This window comes from Sinohyriopsis cumingii, chromosome 13 (assembly GCF_028554795.1).
Source record: "Sinohyriopsis cumingii isolate HCF-2022 chromosome 13, ASM2855479v2, whole genome shotgun sequence".
In the NCBI taxonomy this organism is placed as follows: domain Eukaryota; kingdom Metazoa; phylum Mollusca; class Bivalvia; order Unionida; family Unionidae; genus Sinohyriopsis; species Sinohyriopsis cumingii.
In genome coordinates, this window is record NC_142973.1 from 62,610,592 (window position 1) to 62,636,011 (window position 25,420).

At 35.0% G+C, this 25,420-nt stretch overlaps 1 protein-coding gene across 1 annotated transcript; it reads left to right on the top strand.

The window, feature by feature from the left end:
- Positions 1-25,420, top strand: LOC149785701 (very long chain fatty acid elongase 4-like). The gene is made up of 8 exons (XM_089979567.1): positions 1-135; positions 4,895-4,961; positions 7,900-8,087; positions 8,842-8,925; positions 12,391-12,447; positions 14,840-14,954; positions 19,068-19,195; positions 20,445-25,420. Exons 2-8 carry the CDS (start codon positions 4,904-4,906, stop codon positions 20,730-20,732), a joined length of 918 nt encoding a protein of 305 aa, XP_089835693.1. The 5' UTR covers positions 1-135; positions 4,895-4,903; the 3' UTR covers positions 20,733-25,420.

Below are 25,420 nucleotides of genomic sequence, written 5' to 3' on the forward strand. Positions count from 1 at the left end.
CGGTGTAGTGGCGATTACCGAGTCGATCAGTGTTATGTCCAAATGTTGGGTTCGTGGATTTGAAGTGAGAAAAATTATTAAGTCTTGAAACAAAGAGAAAAATCAAGTATAACATAAAGGCCATTAAAGTATCAGGTAAGTTTTTCTTATTATGTTATCGATCTGAATGGCTTCTTTCAGTAATTTCTGGTTGCGGATAGGACACACAAAGTAAAGCATTATCGACCGTCGCAACATTAAACAAAAATAAATGTAAACAAACTTACTTAGCAATAGTAAATGTATGAGCCGAGTAAAATGTTCGGCATAAGAAGCACTCTTTCTTTTTTCCGTACAATAGGATAGACTAATAATAATACACACTCCTTCCAATGTTCTCCTTTTTCTTCCTGTTTAATTATTTTTAAAAAGTATTTAGACCTATAATCCTATCCGTTGCCTCACTTTAAGATAACTTTTAATAGTTTATGCACCTCCCCACCCCCATCCTTTTTAGGGCATATTAAGCTATTTCTTAAGCTCAGACTTTGCATCATTCAGATATATGCTTTGTTTTAATTAAATACATTATATGCTCCGTGATTTACCTCTTATTTCTGTCTTGTGCGATGTGATTTGTCACAATATATTTGTCTTGTGACTTGTGCCATGCCATTTGACACACTATATTTAAGTCTTGTGCCATGTGATTTGTCACATTGTATTTAAGTAGTTTATTTTGTTTTTATGTATTACAAATAAATCATGTTTATGTCATTATTATTTTATGTAAGGTCTCTAATTTCAATAGAGATTATGTTTAATTATTGTTTTAATCATGCTGCCTATAAAATAAATATTGCCTGATTTTATTTAGTTAAATGAACTGAGGAAAAGTGGGTGTTATCATTGATTGAATTGGTAGAAGGAGTGGGTGTTATCATTAGTTTCCCATTATTATTGACTTAAATTAGTGACAGTATTTGGAAAATCCAGATCATTAAACTCTTTTGGGCCGTTACATTTCAAATAATACATTACCTGCAGATAAGAAGTCTTTTATCAGTCACCAAAATTTGGATTAGTTTTTCAAAAGATGAAAAATCATTATTTATTTTCTTTATTTCCTATTAATTCTCTTAATTTGAAATTGTTTCCCATTCTGACTGCATTTTTTTTAAAAATTGTGGTGCATAAATGAATAGGAATGATCACAAAATATTTTACAAATATAATAATAGGCATGTATTTTAAATGAACCTTTTCAAGCCACATATTGGCATTAGGAAGCCCTGACAGCTACATTCTGGTGACACTGAAGCCAGAAAGACTTTTTATTAATGCTCCTTCCAGATATCATTTTGACATTTCATCTTAAAATCTATGAAAAGGTTTATGAACACCAACAGAAACAGTATGTAGCAGTCATTACACCATATTATAAGATGTGTTGCAATATTCATAATGTTGCATATGTACTGCATGTATGGGACTATTTTTACATAGGGGTATTTTAAGGTGATCTGTCATGGATTGGACTGTTTTCACCTAAGGGTATTTTAAGGTAATCTGCCATGTATCGGACATGTTTTTACATGTGGATATTTTAAGTCGATCTGTCATGTATTGGACTGTTTTTACCTGGGGTTATTTTAAGGCAATCTGTCATGTAATGGACTGTTTTTACCTGGTGGTATTTTTAGGTGATCTGTCATGTATTGGACTGTTTTTACATAGGGGTATTTTAAGGTGATCTGTCATGTATTGGACATTTTACATGGATTTATTCTAAGGTGATCTGTCATATATTAGACTTTCTTACATGGGGGTATTTTATAGTGATCTGTAATGTAATGTAAGGTTTGCTCTTTAAGTAATTTGTCATAATATTGTAAATGAATTTTATTTCCAAATTATGGTGCACTTAGAGGAAAAGATAGAGTCATCCACCTCATTGAGTCCAGGTAACAGGTTTTCAAATGGTACTAATTTTCAAAAATTCTCCAATTGTTTCATTGGGCTTCTGCTTTTTCCTACTCTTCTTAAGATAAGCCCTATATTTTTTTTAAAGATTTATTTATTTAATATATTTTAACCATCCTGGAGAGGATTTTTTACCTTTTGGAGCTTTCTTTTCAGTAATTTATTCAGTGAACTCGAAATTTCTTTGTTGTTGTTGTTGTGGGGTTTAACGCCATTTTGCAGCACATGATAGGCTATACATGGCAGCCAGTATTAATGGTGGAGGAAGAACCAGAGAAAACCCTGGAAAGAACCACCGACCCACGAGAAGCTACTGGCAAGCTTTCTCACATACCCACATTGGCTGAATCTTAGACTCGAACCGCCGCAGACAGAGGTGAGATGGCAGTGATCCGTAACGAAGAGCGCTTTAGACCACTTGGCCACTCAGGGCCCCCGAAATTTCTTTACAGAATGCCCTAAACATACTGGATAACTGGTGCACATGCAATGTCATGGTGGTAAATACTGGTAAAACTAAAATATTACTTATCTCAACATGGCAAAAAAGGATGAATCTTGATAGTGATGAACTATATCTGACATTGAAGGATAAAAATTTGCAGATGGTCTGTTACGGTAGACTACTTGGTGTTTTGGTAGATAATAACCTATCATGGACTAAACATATCAAACATATCAGTAAAAAGTCGATTCAAGTTTATGTCTTCTCAGTAGGATAAGACATTTGCGCCATGAAAGGCACAGAAAACTATTTTATAACAGTTAGGTACAACCCTATTTAGACTACTGTAATACAGTACGGGGTAATTCAAATGATAAAAACATAGCAAAGCTGGCAAATCTTCAAAAAAGAGCATTTGGGTTAATATCAATCCAGAAAGAACACAAGGAAATTTTAGCTGGTAAGTTAAAAATATTGCCTATTAAAGACCAAATCCAGTTGAGAAAAGCCAAATAATATACAAGATATCCCATAATAGTGCTCCTGAATATTTACAATCACTATTCCAGTATAGGCTGGCAATATTCCCCACCTGCGATCCATGTCTACCAAACAGTATAAAATTCCCAAACCAGATAAGTTATTTTTTTAAAAAAGTTTCCAATAGTCTGGAACTTTGTTCTGGATTAGTATTCTGTTTGAGATTAGAAATACCCTCTATATTTCCTTCTTCCAAGCCAAAAATATCCATTAGCTTCAGAGATGCAGCTAAAATAAATAAATTCCTTTGTATGAAGGCCTCAGGGTAGATTAGTTCTTAGCTAATTGTGTTGCCCTCTTTAAATAAAGTCATTATTATTGTTACAGTGTATTATTATTATTATTATTATTATTATTGTCTTGTTTTCTGATGTTATGAATTTGTCTAAGTAGCCTAGTTAACCTGATGTTCTTCATGAGTGATATAGGTGGCATGCCAACCTTGTCTGCTTGTCTGGTAAAGTTTGGCTGTTACAGTGTGAAAAAAAAAGTTTTCTTGATTACAGGAGCTGAGACATGAGTAGAGATATGCATGATTCTACAACAAAAAATAAAGTAATGCAACTGTATGATTCTGCCCTACCTTTCTGTCTGATTTTCCATTTTCCCATCCTTTTTAACAAGAAGGTGCTCGAAAGCAGTGCCAGATTAAGGCCTTCCAGGGCCCTAAGCACTGAAAATATTATGGTGCCCCCCTCCTTACAAAATGTGAAACCTAAAAAAAATATTAAAAGCTAACAAAGTTGAAATATACCAGTATTGCCATCGTTCCAAATCAAAGTACTCGTTCATGCAGTTCGAAATGATCCTATAAAATTTATTCAATTTTATCATCAACAATTAATCTGAATTTTTCTGTTGCCCTAAGCATATGCTTAGTTTGCATAATGGGTAATCCTGCACAGCTTGAAAGCCTGTTGTAATGGACACAACAAGCAGTGTCTAAATATGTCACACAGAATACCGCTTATTGCATGTATAATAACAAATGAATGTTATTTGTATTCTGAAAATACATTTGTTTACTTTATAGCCTAATGTTTGTAGACTTGCCTTCAGCTCCTAGGCATGCAGAACGTGAGGGCAATATCAAGTTTGCCAATTTTTATTGACTTGTCTTCAGTTATTGGGCATTCAGAGTGTGAGGGCATTATCATGTTTGCCAAGTCTTTTAATATATACCCATCTGTGCATTGGGAGATTTGAGTCTATAGTGTTAACATTTTCAGGCGCTATTAAACTGCCTGATAATGATGTCCACATTTCTTATTACTTAGATATCATAGTTTTCAATTTCTATGTAATAATTTCACAAGGATGATTGTATGGGAACTGTTTAATGGACTCTTTAACACAAAGAGTAATCCGTTAAAAGGGAACAGTTTAGTCCACAGTTGCAGAATTGGTTTACGACCAGGCAAATGTGTTCCTCTGTTTTCTACTGTGATTCTAAATTTATGGAAAAGAAATTGGTTTGCTGAGTATGTAACAAGTTAACATAAAACTAGCTGTGTGCTTTATGTGATGTATTATATTGACTTTTTTCACTTTATTGTTTACTGTATATGATATCATATATTTCACAGTTGTAATGACTCTAAAACCTCTGTTGTGCTCAAGTACTGTTAAACTCTATTCATTCAGTCAAAAATCAGTCACTCAGCTTTGTCACATGCAGGGTTCATTATGTAGACAAAAATGTCTAATACTACTGTGAAAAGCACAATATTTTAGCTTGCAATTCTTCTTTTTATAAATTTAGACATGACATTTGTTGAGGTATTGTTGCTACTTGGTAATATGTGTATTTTATAATAATATTTAGGTGATCATAAATTAAATGCTTGCAAAAAATGTATTTGTTACACTAAATTTTTATAAATTTATTGTTCCTCAATTTTTTATATATACAGTAATCAATTATCCCTTGGACTTTCTGAATTGCAGATACGCATAATGGGGCTGATTGCTTATTTCAACGATTTGTATCAAGAGGCCATAAATGCAGGCCCAGGTAAGTTGAGATGACCTCAGGACCATTTTGAAGATTGAATTAGAATTCTAAAATTTGTTAGTTTTTAGGAGAAAGAAGCATCAGAATTGTGTCCCATACATTTTGTAGTAATTTTTGTTTAATAAAGAAGGATTATGTTTCCAAGTAAACAAAAACTGCCGGCTTTAAAAAATAAATTAATTATAGTTTCCAAACATTTTTCTTCGACAATTCATGATATGAATGAATTCGTCCTTCCTTCCACCCACTCATCTTCAGTGATGTCACATTATGAAGCATTTTATTGAAACCAATAGTGTACTGAGTTGTAAATGTGGCCACATTTTATCATTATATACAAGCATATTGAGATGTTTTATACAATAATCCTTACAAATCAGAGAATCTCATGACCCTATTATATTTTCTTTTCATCGGCCAAGGACTAAAATTTTAAAAAATTAACAGTTTTTCTAAGGATTTCAGCACCAAGTGTCCTATTGTGAGTCCTAATGCTATTTTTATATAAATTTTGGAAAAAAGGACTCCCAAGCATAATGTCACACATTTCTGCGAGTCTCTGCATTAAGTACCATCTAACTTCAACAAGTTGAATGGGATCCAGGCCAAAAGTCATGCTGTGTGAAGCACTGTGTTATGCTGAGGGCCTTCATAGTGAGGTACTGTTATACTGAGGGTCTTCATAGTTAATCAATGTTATACTGAAGGTTATAGTGAGACATGATGTTATACTCAAGGTCTTGATAGTGAGGCACTGTGTTATAATGAGGGTATTCATATCTAGTCAGTGTTCTAATGATGGTCTTCATAATGAGGCAGTGTTATAATGAGGATCTTTATAGTGTGGCAACACTATAGCTCACTCTTTTTCTCTCACTCCTTCTCTCTCACTCTCACCTTGTCTCTCTTTTTCTTATTGTTTAGAAACTGCAGGCCATGGGTCATGTATGGCATTAAATTAATCATTTTTATTATCTGTACTGCTCATAGAGGTAGAGCTTATGGGACTGCTTGTTGTCCATTGTTTGGCTGTCCTGTGTTCAGCCATCAGTTAATCAGTTAGCATCAGTTTATTATCATTAATCCTTCTAAATTATTTTGACAATGACATCAAACCTTCACCTTCATATATTCATCCCAAGAAGTCTAGTTGGTCCTAAATAAAAATGGTGATGCTCAGACATCCAACATGGCCAACATTTTGAAAATCTTGTTATCATTTTTCCTCCTAAATGGAAAGTCATATCACTATGAAGTTTTCACCATTTGACTTCTTCAGGTGTCTAGTTTGGTCTTTGATGAAAATTCTGCTGATCTGACATCCAATATTATGCCTACCATGGCAGCCATCTTGAATGTCTTGTGTATATATATATATATATATATATATATATATATATATATATATATATATATATATATATATATATATATATCAATCTTACATTCAGTACGAGTGGCCGAGTGGTCTAAAGTGCTGTCCATTACGGATCACTGCCATCTCACCTCTGTCTGTGTGGGTTCGAGTCTTGGATTCAGCCAATGTGGGTATGTGAGAAAGCTTGCCAGTAGCTTCTTGTGGGTCAGTGGTTCTTTCTGGGGTTTTCCCGGGTTCTTCCTCCACCATTAATACTGGCCACCATGTATAGCCTATCGTGTGCTGAAAAATGGCGTTAAACCCTACAACAACATTCAGTACGGGCACCTCAGTATAACAAGGTCATACACTATAAGGTACATATGGTTATGAATCTCTTGACAGTATGTAATAGTAATAATAAGTATAATATACCTAAGTTTCAGGCTATCTCACATATACAGTAATAGAGTCAGTACACATTTATGGCTCCATGAGCAGTGTTGGAGTGAGGGACCACTGTATAATGTACCCCATATAACACAACCTCATATATAGCATACTGGAAGTACACATTATTTGCAGTGTTGGAGTGAGGGATCACTGTATAATGTACCCCATATAACACAACTTCATATATAACATACTGGAAGTACACATTATTTGCAGTGTTGGAGTGAGGGACCACTGTATGAAGTACCCCATATAACACAACCTCATATATAACATACTGGAAGTACACATTATATGCTGCTTGAGCATTGTTAGAGTGAGGGACCACTATATATTGTACCCTATTTAACACAACCTCATATATAACACAGTACACATTTAGGGCATCTTGAAAAGCATTGGAGTGAGGTAGAACTGTATTACTAATGTACACCAGTATAACACAACCTTACATATAATAGTATCGATTTATGGCTCCTTAAATAGCTTTGGAATCGGGATCACTGTATAATATTCCCCAGTGTAATAGGCCACACCCCTGTCTTTGATCATAACATGCATACAAATAGTCACTTCTTAGTGCACCTGTCTTAAAAAGTAGGCAAGAAACATCACAATATTTTCAGAACTTAACACCATCCTGGCCTTGTTATAGCTCATTATTATAGGCTACATCAGTATAAAAAAAATAAATAATGTGCATGTTTTATTGTGTAATTGTTGTTGTTCTAGGGTTTAACGCCATTTTTCAGCACAAGATAGGCTATACATGGCGGCCAGTATAACTGGTGGAGGAAGAACCCTGGAAAACCCAGGGAAGAACCACCAACCCACGAGAAGCTACTGGCAGGCTTTCCCACATACCCACGCTAGCCTTTATTGTGTGAAACCATATTCTAAGAGACAATGAACCTCTAAAGTAGAGATTTCCAAGCATAGACCAAGGGAGCTAACTCTTCTAGTATTTTCGTACACATGATGAAAACATTGTTTGTGACACTGTTGCTTTGTATTTATTATGATGATCCTTAACCTCATGCATTCTACCAATATAACTTTTGATGAACACAGTCCAGGTAATATGTTAAATAACCAGTAAATTTTATGCACCTGGTTTTATTTTTCCAGATCCACGGTCCAAAGACTGGTTGCTTATCGGTTCATTTTGGCCTACAGCAGTTTTGGTTCTTATGTATGGAATCATCATATATGGCGGACAGAAAATCATGAAGAATAGAGAACCATTCCAGCTTAAGAATCTCATTATGCTATACAACTTCTGTCTAGTCTTGTTAAATTGCTATATATTTTATGAGGTAATAGCAAATATTGTCTGAAATTATTTACTGGTTTACCATTTGAATATGTTATGACAATTCTAATCAAGTTAAAATTTGCATTAATTATGAGAAAACTATGAAAGCCTTCATATATTTTACTCTAAAACAGGTAGGATATAATTGAATAAACATATTGGCCATCTCAGACATTCTTTGATATACACATTCCAAAACTGCCCTTATAGCTATTATTAATTATAGAAACATACTTGGCATATGACACTTGGCATGTCCTTTCATCTTTGTTCTTATCCATCATGCTTCAGTCATGGTTATGTGTTCTTACCCCAAGAATGATATTTGCGAACAGTATTCTCATTAGGGTGAAAAGAACCATGAGAACATTGTTTGCATCTCAAAAACTCTCTCATTCAAAGATGCTTTCAGAGTTTACAATAGCCAATTTGTATTAGAGGTATGTACATTAACTGAATAATTTTTGCTAACCATCAAAAATAAACATTCTGATGAGTAATAATTTATAACTATTTGCAATATTTATTTTTTAAATCTCTTTATATATCAAATATATATGTCTTCATGCTTTAATACATATTTTACATGAATAGAAATGTAATAATTATCAGAAGCTATCTTCCATAATACATACTCTCTTCATATCCTTACCACCATCAACATACCATAGTTGCTCTTAGTTACATCTGTGCTAATGTCAAAACCTGTAAATTGTTTTTATTTTAACAAAATTTGTTTATTTTTCTTGTTTCAGTTTTTTATATCATCAGTTTTGAATTCAAAGTTCAGCTTATCATGTCAGCCAGTAGACAGATCAGATGATGCATTGTCATTACGGGTAAGTGTGATAGTCATCGTTACAAATAATTAACGCACACTGATGACAAAAATGTTTCATAATTTTCTGTCTTTAAAGAAATGTGTGTGTGATTTGGATTATTAATGTAGATTTAAAAAATGTCATTCATATCGCTATGATGTCTGCAGTGTGGCAGTTTATAGTGATGTCTAGCACTGAGGCACCATGCCACAAACATGTAGTATCATTTCCCACCCAGTTACATTATTCTGACACCAGGCAAACCAGTCCTAACACTAACCTCTTGATGCTGAGCACCAAGTGGTGTAGTTGTTAGTACCATTTTATAAGTCTTTGTTTGACTCAGCTGGGGTTAGAACCTGCATTCGAGGCGGACGCTTTAACCACTTAGGCCACCAGAGCAGTCCTATTTATAGAAATAGATGAGTGTTCAGTCATTAAAAAATAGAAAAAGAAAACTAAAATACAACATAAATGTTTACTTACAGTTCACATAACATTACCCAATTAGGTATTCTTGAGAGCCCAGGAGTTGGTAGGTGAATAAGGTGAGAGAACCAGGAGAAAACCAGTTACTGTAGATGAGTCAGCACAAACCTACAAACCTTTGTTGTTATGTTCACATTGGACCACAGAGTTGTGAAGTTTGTGGCTGAACTATATTTTGGTTTACAGTAGAACTGTAATATTACAATATTTCATATTATATCACTACCCACATTACAATCTGCACAATGTACCTTTAAAAATCTGTAGTAATAATAAAACCTATATAGACACTTGCATTAAGACGGAGTTATTGGATTCACAGACTGATTTGAATATGCAATTATATTATTTATTCAGATTTTGTCATCTTACAGGGTGGCTGGCAGTCTTATAATCCTATGAAATTGAATTTGTCCTTTAACATCCTTTATCTGTAAAAAAAAAAATCCCATATTTTCATCTTCGTCCTATAAAAAAAGAGCAAACTCTAATTTAGAGAAAATGTTTTACTTTTCCTTAATGATTTTTAAAATGATTTCTTTCCATCTGTTACCAGTTTCATCCCAGCACAATAATCAGAGTTCTGCACCATCTGTTCTTATCAAACACTGTGAATGGCTTGCACTTTCGGTAAGGAAGAACTCTATCAGTTTCAAGACCAAAGGCCAAGGTCACTGACCGAAAAGAGAAAAATGTTTTTGGCAATAATGTTTGTTATGCATCACAAACCTGTACCAAACTAGTTGTATGGCTTGTATATGGGGTAAAACAGAAGCCTATAAATCTTGAAGTCATAAGGTCACAAGTCACTGTCGCTGTGACTAAAGAAAGAAAAATGGTTTATGCATAGTAACATTATTTCTACATCACAGACCTTGTTCAGATTTTGTGGATGACTTCCACTTGGGGTATGGAAAAAGCCTATTAATTTTGTGATCAAAAAGTCAAATGTCAAAGCTACTGACACTGAAAGAATAAAAATGGTTTCCACATAATAACATTAGTTCTACACCACTGACCTGGACCAAACTTTGTTGAAGGCATGCATTCAAGGTAAATAGTCATGGTCATTTTGAAAAAAGAAAAATGGTCGATTTCCTCCATCACACATCAAAGGTTTCCACAGCCAGTGAATCTCAATAAGGAAAGGACAGTTGGTGACATGTCTGGTTCACATATGGAATGATGATATATCCTCAGAAGATGATTGTCAGAATAGTATGACTTTAAAGGCAGTGTTTAAGTAAAAGATCATGTAGGGTATGCTTCAGGAATGAGTTCATTGTTTAGTACAAATGGAGGACACTTGATCTCCAATTGCCTCTTAGAAACACTTTAATTCAAAGCCTCAGTAACTTTAATCATGTAATAAGAGCGAAATATGTATCAGTCCCTCAGATGTATTCAGAAACTGCTTTGACTGAATATAAGCTGTGCAAATTGGACAGGGAAATAGGGCACTGGTGGAAAATAAAAGCATAGGCTATTAATTTTGTCTTCGTTGTGCACAGTCCCTTGCCCTACTAAAAACTGTGAACTGTATGTGTGTGTTGACCTGCCTAGTCCCTTGCCCTACTAAAAACTGTGAACTGTATGTGTGTGGTGACCTTCACAGTCCCTTGCCCTACTAAAAACTGAACTGTATGTGTGTGGTGACCCGCACAGTCCCTTGCCCTACTAAAAGCTGTGAACTGTATGTGTGTGGTAACCTGCACAGTCCCTTGCCCTACTAAAAATTGTGAACTCTATGTGTGTGGTGACCTGCATAGTCCCTTGCCCTACTAATAACTTTATGAACTCTGTGTGTGATGACCTGCACAGTCCCTTGCTCTACTAATAACTGTATGAACTGTGTGTGTGGTGACCTGCACAGTCCCTTGCCCTGCTAATAACTGTATGAACTCTATGTGTGTGGTGACCTGCACAGTCCCTTGCCCTACTAAAAACTATGAACTGTGTGTGTGTGGTGACCTGCATAGACCCTTGCCCTACTAATACCTGTATGAACTCTGTGTGTGGTGACCTGTACAGTCCCTTGCCCTGCTAATAAATGTATGAACTATATGTGTGTGGTGACCTGCAAAGTCCCTTGCCCTTCTAAAAACTGAACTGTATGTGTGTGGTGAGCTGTACACTCCCTTGTCCTACTAAATACTGTGAACTTTATGTGTGTGGTGACCTGCACAATCCCTTGGCCTACTAAAAACTGAACTCTGAGTGTAGTGACCTGCACAGTTCCTTACCCTACTAAAAACTGTGAAATCTATGTGTGTGGTGACCTGCACAGTCCCTTGCCCTACTAAAAACTGTGAAATCTATGTGTGTGGTGACCTGCACAGTCCTTTGCCCTGCTAATAACTGTATGAACTCTTTGTATGTGGTGACCTGCACAGCCCCTTGCCCTGCTACTGTGTGAACATTTATTTGTGTGGTGACCTGAACAGCTCCTCGTCCTGCTAATAACTTTGTGAAATAAATGTGTGCATATGTATACCTGCACAACTCCTTGCCCTTTTAATAACTGAACTGTATGTGTGTGGTGACCTGCACAATCCCATGCCCTGCTGATAACTCTGTGAATTGTATGCATGTGGTGAACTGCATATGTGTGGTGACCACATAACTGCTATCCCACCTGTTTCTTCACATCACTTGAAAGCTGTGATATCTCTTCCTCTTCCTTTCTCATCCCAAACAAATATAGCTTGTGGGACTATATACAAGTTAAAGTGTTAAGCCACACATTTATGCAAGTGTGCATGATGTCCAGGAACTCCTTTTGTTTACTCAAGATAGAGAGCTTGATTTTTTTTATAATCAGTGAGATTACATTTACAGTAATAATTCATTCACAAAAGACCTATGTATAAATACAACTATTATAACATGTAAAAACAAATGAATTTTGTAGAAGAAATAAGTACATCACAGAAGTTTGTTTCATTTACTTATCATGTCAGTTGAAGTTTAACCCTATTTTTCTTCTCTTTTCAGTTGGCAAAAGTTTGCTGGTGGTTTTATGTTTCAAAGATAATTGAATTTATGGACACAGTAAGAATACCATCATTATTAGCAGAGATTATGACATAGCAAGATTATTAGCATATATTACTACATAGCAAGATTAGTAGCAGAGATTACTACATAGCAAGATTATTAGCATATATTACTACATAGCAAGATTAGTAGCAGAGATTACATAACTAGATCATTAACTGAGATTACTACATAACAGGATTAGTAGCAGAGATTACTACATAGCAAGATTAGTAGCAGAGATTACTACATAGCAAGATTAGTAGCAGAGATTACATAGCTAGACTATTAGCTGAGATTACTACATAACAGGATTATTAGCAGAGATTACTACATAGAAAGATTAGTAGCAGATATTACTACATAGCAAGATTATTAGCAGAGATTACTACATAGCAAGATTAGTAGCAGAGATTACATAGCTAGATTATTGGCCGAGATTCCTACATAACAGGATTATTAGCATAGATTACTACATAGTATGATTTTTAGCAGAGATTACTATATAACAAGAGTATTAGCAGAGATTACTATATAGCAGTATTAGTAGCAGATATTACTACATAGCAAGATTATTAGCTGAGATTACTACATAGCAAGATTATTATCAGAGATTGCTACATAGCAAGATTAGTAGCAAACATTACTATATAGCAAGGTTAGTAGCAGAGATTACTACCTAACAAGATTATTAGCAGAGATTACTACATAGCAAGATTATTAACAGAAATTACTACATATCAGTATTAGTAGCAAATATTGCTACATAACAAGATTAGTAGCCGAGATTACTACATAGTAAGATTAGCAGAGATTACTACATAGCAACAATATTAGATTTGATTAACTACATAACAACATTGTTAGCTTCAATTAACTATGGACTTTTTACTATCCATTCTAACTGAGCATAACATTGACAGTACTTGTCACACGTAAAAGGTACAAAATCCCAGGAACTGCTGCTGCTGGCCCCCTTGTAGTGTTAACTCTAGAAATCCCAGGAACAGCTGCTGATGGCCCCGTTGTAGTTTTAACTCAGAATAGGAGAGTTCCAACCAAGCCCTTTTAATAAACACTCTTGTGTCCTTAAATGCTCCCTACTGTCCTTCCTTTAGCTGAAGCAGATTTATTTTGTTTATAACTGCTTTTCTTCATTAGAACTACTACAGCATATAGAGTTTTGGGGATATACCATTCACTGAAATAATAAGGACAATGTAATCTATTCTGTCAGTATGTCATGTGACTCCTTAGTAATCTGTAACAGTTATACCATATGAAAAGGAATACTTTTTCATCAGTACAGTAGATAGAAATATTAGATTCAGTCCACAACGGTAGTAATGGGAATGCAGGAATTGAAACTTCACATGCTCATTTCAACATGACTAGTGAACATTTCCATTGGTCTAGCTAATTTCAGTCCTACCCTGATAATTTACCAGGATTATGTGTGTGAGAAGCAGCCATATAGAGATCATGAGCATACTGTTGGTTATTCCAGGGGGGGGAGGGGAAGAGAGAGAGAGAGAGAACAAAAGCAAAAATGGGGGCTGACATGTTTTATTAAGACAAATATGTTGAATTATTATTTTGAATCACCATAAGTTGTAATATCAGGTTAATACTCTTGATGGAAAGGTGAAAGACTTCATGAACCCAATTATGATTTGCAAGACAAAAGCCATTTATAGTGGTTACCATGGCATGATATCACAAGTATATTATACACAAACACAGATACACATGATGGGATGTCAGTTCATAATATATGAAGGAAGCTAAGGTAGCATATTTGGTTGAGTGTCAAACTCATAATCCATAACTCCTATGTTTATCTTGCCCATCCTGATTAGCTCAGCTTGGTGTGTTCTTGCATTTTGCTTCTATTTCTGCTGCATGATATAGCCAATATTGTGTTGAAAGTGCTATTTAAATAAGCAACCAACCAGTACATAAGAGATCCACACTCCTATCGGATGCTGGTACCCATATTAGGCTTTGTTTATTGGGTAAATTCCAAGGTTAGGTGTAATGCTGAAGTCCAAACAGCAATGACAGTGTCAGGACTCAAACTTGCAATCAACCAAACCTGAATCCAAATTAGCAACCACTAAGCTATGCTGCTTCATAAATGCACATTTTAATTGGGAATATGAAATCAATTTAGATAACTGGAAATTGGAAGCATATGCATGTAATAAGATACTGATGAATAGGAGATTCACTGTATATAACACCTATCCAACATAGACCAAGACTTGCTGGCAGTTTATTAATTGATGGTGAATCTAGGCCTATGCTATGCACAGTTGGGTACCGGTATGCATGAGAAAATACAGTAATCAAAGTGGTAATTGTATTACAATCAAGTCTTTACAGTTTATGGCCTTATGTCTTTCAGGTATTCTTTATGCTGAGAAAGAAGGACAGCCAAATAAGTTTTCTCCATGTCTACCATCACTCCACCATGCCCATACTCTGGTGGATTGGAGTCAAAATGGTGCCAGGGGGAGAAGGTAAGTACACCAGAAACTTCCACAACAAACATGCCATCACCACTCTAGCATGTTCATGCACAGACAACCAGATGTATATCCAAGATTCAGACATGATATTTCTTCATTTTAAAGCGGAATTACACTTTTTTTCTGACTAGAATCAGATTTTTCTTTATGTAGTCCATTTTTTATATCGTCTCCGATCCGGTTTTTTTAAACTGTCAGTCAAGTCCCATTCCACAATGACCCTTGTACATTATTCATTCCATATATTAGTTAGCACACGACTCTCATAAAGAGTATTCTGATTGGTCAAAGGTTTAAATTCATCCAATGAATCTTCGTGTAATGGAAACTAATGGCAGTGGAAAGAAGAAGCGTGCTTGCAAAACATGCCGTCCAGATACATGACACAAAAAGTTTAGATAAAGGTTTAAAAAATGTATGGAAATGGGAATGGCTGGAGCTAGAGGACTGGCATTTTGTGACCTCTGCAAGAAAAATCTGAATTACGGTAATCACAGTTGGAAGAGTTTTAACAGCACCTACAAAAGAAGCTGCATATGGAAAAATTGAAGCTCAGAAGGCATCTGGAAAAAGTGCACTTAATTACTATAAGAAGAAAGATTTCTTCCATGAGAGAACAGATGTAGCCCTCTGTCAGAATATGTGCACTGCATGTTGCCAATACAAGCACCAACTTGAAAGGAAAATGGCTGTCACTGAGAAGGAAAAGAAATAATTGCACATTGAGCCAAAAAAGTCAGTGGTGTCAGAAAGGAAGGCTAAAGAATCTTTGCCAAATCTGCAAAAAGAGCTCGACTGGCGTATCAACAAGTTGTGTCTATTGGAGAAAAAGACAAGTGAATATATGGGATTATTTGTATATAGTTGATGTACTTGGGTGTTTATTTTACAGATTTGTTATGAAAAGAGAGAAGTATAATATATTTGCTGCAAAAATTAACAAATTATTGTGACTTAATTACGATGTGAACACTGACATGCACTTGAAATAACTTCAGTATCAATAGTATTGAAGAACAAATTAATGTGACTATAAATATTGTGAAATTACTGGAGTCAAGTTGAACATTTTTCGTAAGTTTATTAGATTTTCAAATGATTAATTTGGTTTATTTTATAATCATATGTTGCACCAGGAGCAGTTTTTATGAGTGTAAAATGTGTCTTTGGCTGTGAGACTTTGGCCACCTAGACCCCTGCATTGGGGGTGATGCCCCTCAAGACAGCTTTTTTATGGAAGACCAAAATCATGTCTGTATATTGAGAGGATCTCTACTGTGTTTGAGTAATAATCAATTGTATATTATTATTATTTTGGTGCAACTAACTGAAAAGTTTAGGTCTAGTTCTGCAATCACATTGTGGTAGAGGGTCTTCCGTGTATATTTTAAATTATTGATGGAATGAACAGTATAGATTCTGATGTGCAGGTACTTTGTGTGGCAGCAGATCTGAGTCTTCACTGTTTGTACTTGGATACCTATTTTGCACGTTTGGTTAAATACGAGTAGTTCAGAATAATACTTTTTTCCTCTGTCAGAATTTTAATTTTGTTGTCATGACTAATGAATGTACATGCAAAAGCTTTCGATTGCTGTTTTTTGTGCTTGCATCAATACATTAAAATACATGTAGCTGTATGCAGAGCCACATTTCTTCAAAAAATAGATACACCAAACTATGTAAGATATTTTTTAACTCTGCATGATACCTTAATTACAATAATTTATAAGATCTTTTATATAGTTTATGAGATATTGAGTTTTTAAAACAAATAAAGACTTGGTTTACAGTCATTGTTGTTAAACAAGATTGATTTTGGTCATGAAGAAATGCCTAAAAAATTTACTATATGAATAATGTGAGAATTGTCAAAAAAAATTGTCAGAAAATCAACCTAAATATTTAACATTTCATAACATTTTCATTTTCATGGTAATAATAAATTCAAAAAATATACCAATTCAGACACCATTTCATACTTACAGGTTTATAGTAAAGCATACATTTTTTTGACAATCAAGTGTAAAGTAATCATCCATAAACATTATAGAGAGTGAGAGTAACTGAATGAAATGAATAAAATACACACACAGACGATGTAATTAGCTGATGGATGAGGTTATTTTGATTTCTTGTATGGTCTGGAACCATGGTAGCTCAGTTGCTAGAGTGTTTGCCTCTTTGTCCATGCATTGTTGGATTGATACTAGCCCAGGCCTGCCCAGGTCCATCTGCCTCCATGCATTGTTGGATTGATACCAGCCCAGGCCTGCCCAGGTCCAACTGCCTCCATGCATTGTTGGATTGATACTAGCCCAGGCCTGCCCAGGTCCAACTGCCTCCATGCATTGTTGGATTGATACTAGCCCAGGCCTGCCCAGGTCCAACTGCCTCCATGCATTGTTGGATTGATACTAGCCCAGGCCTGCCCAGGTCCAACTGCCTCCATGCATTGTTGGATTGATACTAGCCCAGGCCTGCCCAGGTCCAACTGCCTCCATGCATTGTTGGATTGATACTGGCCCAGGCCTGCCCAGGTCCAACTGCCTCCATGCATTGTTGGATTGATACTAGCCCAGGCCTGCCCAGGTCCAACTGCCTCCATGCATTCATATTTTTTTAAAAGAGAACCAACTAACGTACTTCAAAATACTATGTGATCTATATTAGGCAATTTGTCAAACTTTTCATCAAGGCTGAAAGGCAGTGGAAGTTTATAATGTCTCCGATAAGGGCTAGATGGAATACCATGCTTTCATTGATAGAGACCATAACATGGTTTATCAGTTATTGTTGTCACATCAAGCTCCCATAAAAAAAATTTGAGCAAACTATTGTTTAGAATTAAATGTAAGAGATATTGGATATTATGATATATATTGTCATTGCAGTGCATCATCATCAGATATGGTGTGATGACAGTACTGGTATAAAGTATAAATAGCCGATATCATATAGATTTGAGATATTGTCCAATCCATGTAAATCCATTTCCAATTCGTAGCACTAATAGAGAGTAGCATGTTTACTATAATAAGCAGTACCCTTAGCATTTAGTACATTTCAATCAATGCAAGTTTGTCAGATATAAATAGCAACTGTCTACAGACATTGGGTAGTGGGGGAAATAAACCTAGAATTTTCTCAGAAATGCAATCTTGGCCAGGTACATGTCTTCAGTGTTTTTTTTTTATTGAACTACTAGTGGCTAATATAAAAATCATAATATCATCATGACAATATCATAAAGAATAGCTCCGGTTGCCTAGTGGTTAGAGCGTCCGCCTCAGATGCAGGAGGTCGTGGGTTCGATCCCCAGCTGAGTCATGCCAAAGACTTACAAAAATGGAACTAACAGCTGCCTCGCTTGGCGCTCTGCATTAAGAAGCTAGTGTAAGGATTGGTCAGCCTGGTGTCAGGATAATGTGACTGGGTGGGACATCATGCTACATGTCTGCGGCATGATGCCCCAGTGCTAGACATCACTATAAACTGCCACACTGCAGACATCGTAGCAATATGACTGAAAAATTGTTAAAGCTATGTTAAAAATCAAAGTCACACACACACACAATATCATAGTGGCTATTTGACTTTACAACTAATATATATACTTGCTTATAAGGTGAGTGAAATTGCAAACAACAAAGCTCTTGATCTGCTGCATCATAATGTGCCTGCAGATCAGGATCACTGTTGTTTTTTGTTCTACTGATTACTCCTAGCCAACTGCGTGCCTGTGTTATTTGCAGTTGGACTTGTCTTATAAATGAGTATATATGGTATTGTGCACAAGTAAAAGTAATTTTCATGGCAGTGAAATGTCTTCCTAAAACATTGATTACCTAGCTTTTGTACCAGTAAGCATTGTCAATACTTATATTGATCAATTATCCAAAAATTCAATTAATCATTCCAGTTTATGCAAATGATCATTAATTAATAATAATAATTTACATATTTATGATATATTTCATATTGCAATTGTGAATTATCTTTATTTACACTATTATGATTGACAGTTTTCTTTTCCTCACCAGTTGTTTATATTTCTGATATAAACCAAATCTATTGTTTCATTATTCTTCTCTCAACTTACAGCCTACTTTTCTGCAAGTATCAACAGCTTTATCCACATTGTGATGTATACGTACTACCTTCTGTCAGCTATGGGGCCTGCCATGCAGAAATACCTGTGGTGGAAGAAGTACATGACAATGCTGCAGCTGGTATGTAGCTTCAAGAGTTTCAATGAAATTGACAGAACTGAGATAATCATTTCTGTACTCATTGCCACAAAGAAAATTGAACAAAATGATTAGACCTTTAAAACTTGCAGCCATTTTGTCACTAATCCCAAGAAAACATTTGCAGCTGAAGTATGTCAGTAAAGATTGTTTCAAACTGATTATTCAGCATTTTTGAAAATCTATCAATTTTTTGCAATTTATTGCAAAAATAAACATTACAAACTTTTAAAAAAATTAGAATCTGCATGGTGATTGGCCACTTGGAGCCTGTTGGTATTTCATCCTTTACACTTAATTATTGTCATGAAGAGAAAGAAGTTAGACTATGAGCAGCCATATTGGACAAGTCCATTGGCATGGGAGATTCATTTGTATGCTGTGCACACTTTGACATATGCTCATACTATGACATATGCACTTTCTATAACCAGTGCTCATACCATGACTTAGACTCATACCATGACATATGCTCTTCTATAACAAATGCTTAGTTCACTATAACAAAACTGACATTGAAAATGAGAATATTTTTGTAATCACTGTCTATTAAACATTAACATCAAACCAGGTTTAAAAAATACACCTGGTCATTAAGATTTTCTGTTTATTGCACTTTTTTCCAATGAAAAAGTTTAGCTTATTTATGAAATAAAATATTTTTACAGTCCTAGGTAATAACTGAGTAGATTTTTTTTTCTTTCCCAAAGTGAAGAGTAGCTCTCTGCATATCATAGTTACTCTTCAGTGTTGGAAAACAGCTTTTGTCTACTCATACATGGGCAGGTATAGAAGTACTAATATTTTTAACTATCTCCCCTTATGTCATGGAGGAGCAACAGTGTTGTAACAGTTGGATAGTTTAAACACCATATTTAAATTGAAAACTATGTTCAAAACAAGATTGTGGAAATAAACAATTTCATAGACCAAAGTTAACATTTTTTCAGTAAGTTATTTCAGTCAGTCTATCATAAACATCAACCTTGCAGGAAATTCAGAAAAATTTTTAAATAAAAGAAGTAGTTAAAGTCATATTTTATCCCTAATATTGCATTTCTAGTTTAATAGGTTGATTCTTTTCATAAATTCATAAATCTGGATTCCATTGTAAATCCAAATAAAAGGAGTAGAAACAAAATTACCCGGATTAAAGGAATTTTACTGTACTTTGCACATGAAAAAATGAAAATTGATTCAGATATCAACTTTCTTTAATGGTTTATTTCAGGCACAGTTTTTGGCCATTATGGTAAAGACTCCCTATGCAATGTACATGAACTGTGGATTCCCCCACATCTATGGCTGGTCTCTGATCATGTATGACCTCTCCCACCTCATTCTGTTTTCCAACTTCTACTACCAGACATATACCAAGAAAGCTCATACAAAGAAAGCTGCAGCTAGTAAAGATGAAAGCCAGTCAGATGGTGCCAAACAACCTGTACAAAATGGAGCTCTTCATGACATAGCAACTAATGCAGATATGAGAAAACGTTCAAAAAAGAGAACTGGATAAAATTCCATACAATTGAGAAATCAGTTTCAGCAGACATTATTAATTTGCTTCTGATTTTCATCAACCTATCATGATTTTAGTATAATTGGATTCTGGCTGTTGTGTCTTGTTCATCTGACTCAGTTTCAAAATACTCATAGGGTGACAGTTAGACCTGCTCTAAAAATCATCTCTGTTAAAGGTACCATGTCTTAAGGATCTTTAAAGCTCCCTTGCTCCAAGGTTTAAGAGGACACTGCTTAAAACGGATCTGACTACTGTATGTGCACAATTCAAAGTCAAGTCCAACTGCAAGCTGCACAGTCCAGGATCTATCATAGCATGGTACACTGGCAGATATAGGTCAATGCAATTTGTTAGTAGTAATTAGTACAACAAACACAAATGCAACAGCAGTTTAAGGTCTTTGCTGTTTGGTGTTGGACTTGACTTGTACACAAATATATACAGTATATTTTAAAAATAAATTTCATTATCTTCCAAGTGTTCATAGCTGCACCCATTGTTGACTCATTGAAGCAATTACCTGAGATTTCCCTTTGGGAGGTATTTAGTTACAGAGTTTTGCCAACAATGACATTTTATTAATACTTATATTTTTGGGCTGGGAAAGGGCCCTTATCGGTGTCACAGACAGATCAGTCTTTGTTGGGCCTTAAAATTTGTGCTATGTAGCAACCCATGTCATGGTAAATTTGCATATTATCCTTTTGCTGCCAACATAACAATGGTACTTACTTGTTAATATTACTTTTCATATATTTATTTTATTAGTAGTCATTTTTTTTACAAAAAGGACATTTGTGTGAACATTAATGTCAAGTGCAAAAAATTGTTATAACTATAGGTTTCCAAAGAACAAGCTGTTCATTCATTTTATGATGTTGTGAAATGGTACAAAAGGCAAGGATGCTTATTTCATTATAATGAAGATTTCTTAACCCATTACTGGGCTGGGCCTTTCAAATTTTCACAAAGAGGCAAGGCTGTTTATTTCATTGTTATGAAGATTTCTAAATTTTTGATGGTCATGAATTTTTGAATTTTCACAGTTTTAGCAGCAGCTGCGTGGGTTCGAGTCTCGGATTCGGCTAATGTGGGTATGTGAGAAAGCCTGCCAGTAGCTTCTCGTGGGTCGGTGGTTCTTTCCGGGGTTTTCCCGGGTTCTTCCTCCACCAATAATACTGGCCGCCATGTATAGCCAATCGCGTGCTGAAAAATGGCGTTAAGCCCTACAACAACAACAACAACAACAACAGTTTTAGCAGCAATGAAAGAACTACTGTTTATACTCACTTGTAAGTTGAGTATAGACCAAAATCTTCCATTGCATAATGTACCAGCAGATCTGGGTCTATGCAGTTTTGTAAAAGTAATCAGTGGAACAAGCAACAAAGACCCTGATCTGTAGGTGCATTCTGCTATGGCACATCAGGATCTTAGTTGTTTTGCAATTTGACGAGACTAATAGGTGAGTATATACAGTAATAGCAAAATAAATGAAATGGCACTTACAATTCACATACTATACATAAACTGTTAGATTGGTTAATAGTAATATATACATTTGTGAGTTTGTAATATTTCTTGATAGGTTTCATAGATTTCTCATCCCACAAAATAATGGAAGAATACTTATATACCTGTTTCCAGTAAAGCTTTCATTTAAGTCAAGTATTTGTATTTTACATATTACATTTATAAATTGTATATGTGCCTTTTAGATAACACTGAAAATTTATACAAGAGAAGTGCCAGTGATATTAATAATGTAACAAGATATTAAATAATGACACATCAGTATTGTTATGTCATTCATGCAAAAAAAATGCATTGCCTTGTTAATATTGTTACCTCATTTTCATTAATGATAAGGGTAGCCATGGTATTTACACATTTTGCTCATATGCAGAATTATATATTTAATAAGAGTCTTGGCTTTGGTTCATCCATGTCCCCCCAAAATTATAATACCATATTTTGTATAATATCTGGACATGCCTTAGTAAGTACCCCCCCCCCCCCCCCCCCCCCCCGTTATTACAAATTATCCATTGTAAGTGCATACGTCTGAATCCTAGCATACTTCATGGTAGGAAACAGCTACTACAAATTGCCTTTAATGTGATTATGTTTTTTAACTTGCACTATCACTGAACTTTGTGTGTTAAATCTGTCTCAAAAGTGGATTTTACATGTATTGTTCTACTGGGCACAACTGTATTGGAAGAGAGAAAGAACCTCCAAAATAGAGATGCATGCAGCATTGAGAAAGGGAGATAACTTCTGGCTATGTACATGAATGAGCTGGTATCCATTTATAATGTGCATGTGTGATTTAGATTTTGAACATAGGTTTAAAAACTTTTAAGTCGTATCCTAAGATTTCTGCAGTGTGGCAGTTTATAGTGATATCTAGCACTGGGGCAACATGCCACAGACATGTAGCATGATGTCCCACCCAGTTACATTATCCTGACACCAGTCCTAACACTAGCCTCTTAATTCAGAGTACCAAGCAAGGCAGTTGTAAGTACCATTTTTATAAGTCTTTGGTATGATTTGGGGGGATTCAAATCTGCATTTAAGGCAGATACTCTAACCACTTAAGCTACTGGAGCAGTCCATTGATGACATGGGTTTGTGCTTCTTATGATGAACTTGAACCAATGAAGTTTAGCCATATGACAATTCTTGAAGCACACAGCATGAGTATTATCTTGATTATAGTACAGTGTATGTACAGATTGAGACATAATTACCAAACTTTCCAGAACATAATCACATGTCCAGCAAGAAGTTTGATACTCCAGGTTTTACTGTAGTGCATGGGTTGTGTTTAAAATAGACTATTTGTGACAAAATTTAAAACTTTTGTTGGTGGCTGTGTTAGGTCTGGCCAAAACCAAAATCAAAAGAAAAGCTAGTGATCAATAGTATTCACTTTCCCAGCATACAATATGCAGCAGTGGTTTCAATTGCGAAATTTCTCACTTGTGAAAGTAAAATAAAAGAAGCTATGGCATAGCAGAAGTTACTGAAAGGATGTTTTCTAAATATACATTGTCTTTCCTTCATAATTCATGAAATTTAGAATTTGAACATCTTACAAATCATGCACACCTATGTAAGTCATAATTAGTGTTATTTGCCATATTGGTCATTCCTAACCAGAGTAGGCAATGTATTCCACAAAACCCAACTGCCCAAGCCACCATGATACAATGAATTGTGTTTACTCATTTATTATCTGATCCCTTGGCCGTTCTTCTCAGACTGGTTTCTTTCTATTTATTCCTTCAGTACATTTCCGGCATGATGCCACATGCTACGAAAATTCCGTTTGTATTCATGATATCTTATGCCATTATCTGCTTTTTGAAGCAACAGCTGTTCTCAATTGTTATCCTATAAAAGCTCAGTTCCAATATTTAGTACCTCTCATTCAATATAAAACGGTAAAACAATACCAAATATTGTGGAAATTATTGCTGCTTAACTGACCTTTTAGAACAGTGGATGCAGATGAACAATATCAGGTCCACTTAGGCCTATTGTTTGATATTTACAACACTTTGGACTTAGACTTAGCAGTGGGGACATGTGTCATGAACACAGGCAGAATTGTTAACTTGTGTAAATATGACAATATATATTTTATAACATACAGATGTAGTGTAATAATTTATGTTGGTTGCTTTTAAGACTATTTCTGTGTTGTGTGCATGCACGTTTAGTACTTTAGAATTCTGCATTTATCTTTTTTTGCACCAGAGTGATATTTTTACATTAACTACTTTTGGCTCACCTGGCTGTAAGGCCAAGTGAGTGTATGGTATGGCCAGCATTTGTCATGCTACAATAAACTTCTCAAAAATGTATAAATGATACTGATTAGCAGTAGAAAAAAAATGGAAAAAACTTTCAATGACTTACTCTCAAAACTGCTAACTGAATTTTAGCTATTTTGATGGAAATCATTTTGGCATGAAAGGTTTTCAGTTTTGTTCCAGTGAAGTCAATCCACCAACAAATGTGGCTGCCATTACTACAAATAGAAAAACATTTATAGTTTGTTTTCCAATACTGCTCAACAAAATTTGACCCCAATTTAAAAAAAAAAAAACTTTAAATTACATCTTCTCAAAACTGCTTTACAGAATTTGGTTAGATTTAACAGAAAGCATTCTGACTTGAATGGCTTTGAAGTTTAGACAAATAATGTCCATCTGCCATCATGATATAGCCATGGTTACTGAAGATATACAACTTTTTGATGACTTCTCAAAAACTGCTCAACAGAAGCTGACCGAGTTTGACAAAAAACTTCCTAGCTCAATTAGTTCTAATAAATGATGCCAATATTGCCATCATATAAGGCTGTTGTTATTAAAACTAAAAACAATATTTAAATAACTTTGAACCAATTGTTTTCATGACATATACAGCCAACACAATTAGAAGAAATTTCTACACAAAGCATCCTACTGACCAAGGTTCTTTTTGCCAGCTCTTCTTGCATTCAGTAATTGGGTATAAAAACATGTCAACCAGTTTGTGATTTCTCTTATGTATTTTTATCATCCTTCTTGTTCACATTTGTGTAATTTCTAAATATTTTTGTAATGTAAAATTCTGCAGTTTTTCATGTTTTGAATTCCTTGGGAAATAAAGATTGTATATTTTTA

Excerpts from the sequence above, each read along its gene's own strand:
- LOC149785701 (XM_089979567.1), top strand. The coding sequence starts at position 4,904 with ATGGGGCTGATTGCTTATTTCAACGATTTGTATCAAGAGGCCATAAAT. Across the intron at positions 4,962-7,899 it reads GGCCATAAATGCAGGCCCAG|ATCCACGGTCCAAAGACTGG; the intron begins GTAAGTTGAGAT and ends TTATTTTTCCAG. Across the intron at positions 12,448-14,839 it reads TAATTGAATTTATGGACACA|GTATTCTTTATGCTGAGAAA; the intron begins GTAAGAATACCA and ends TATGTCTTTCAG.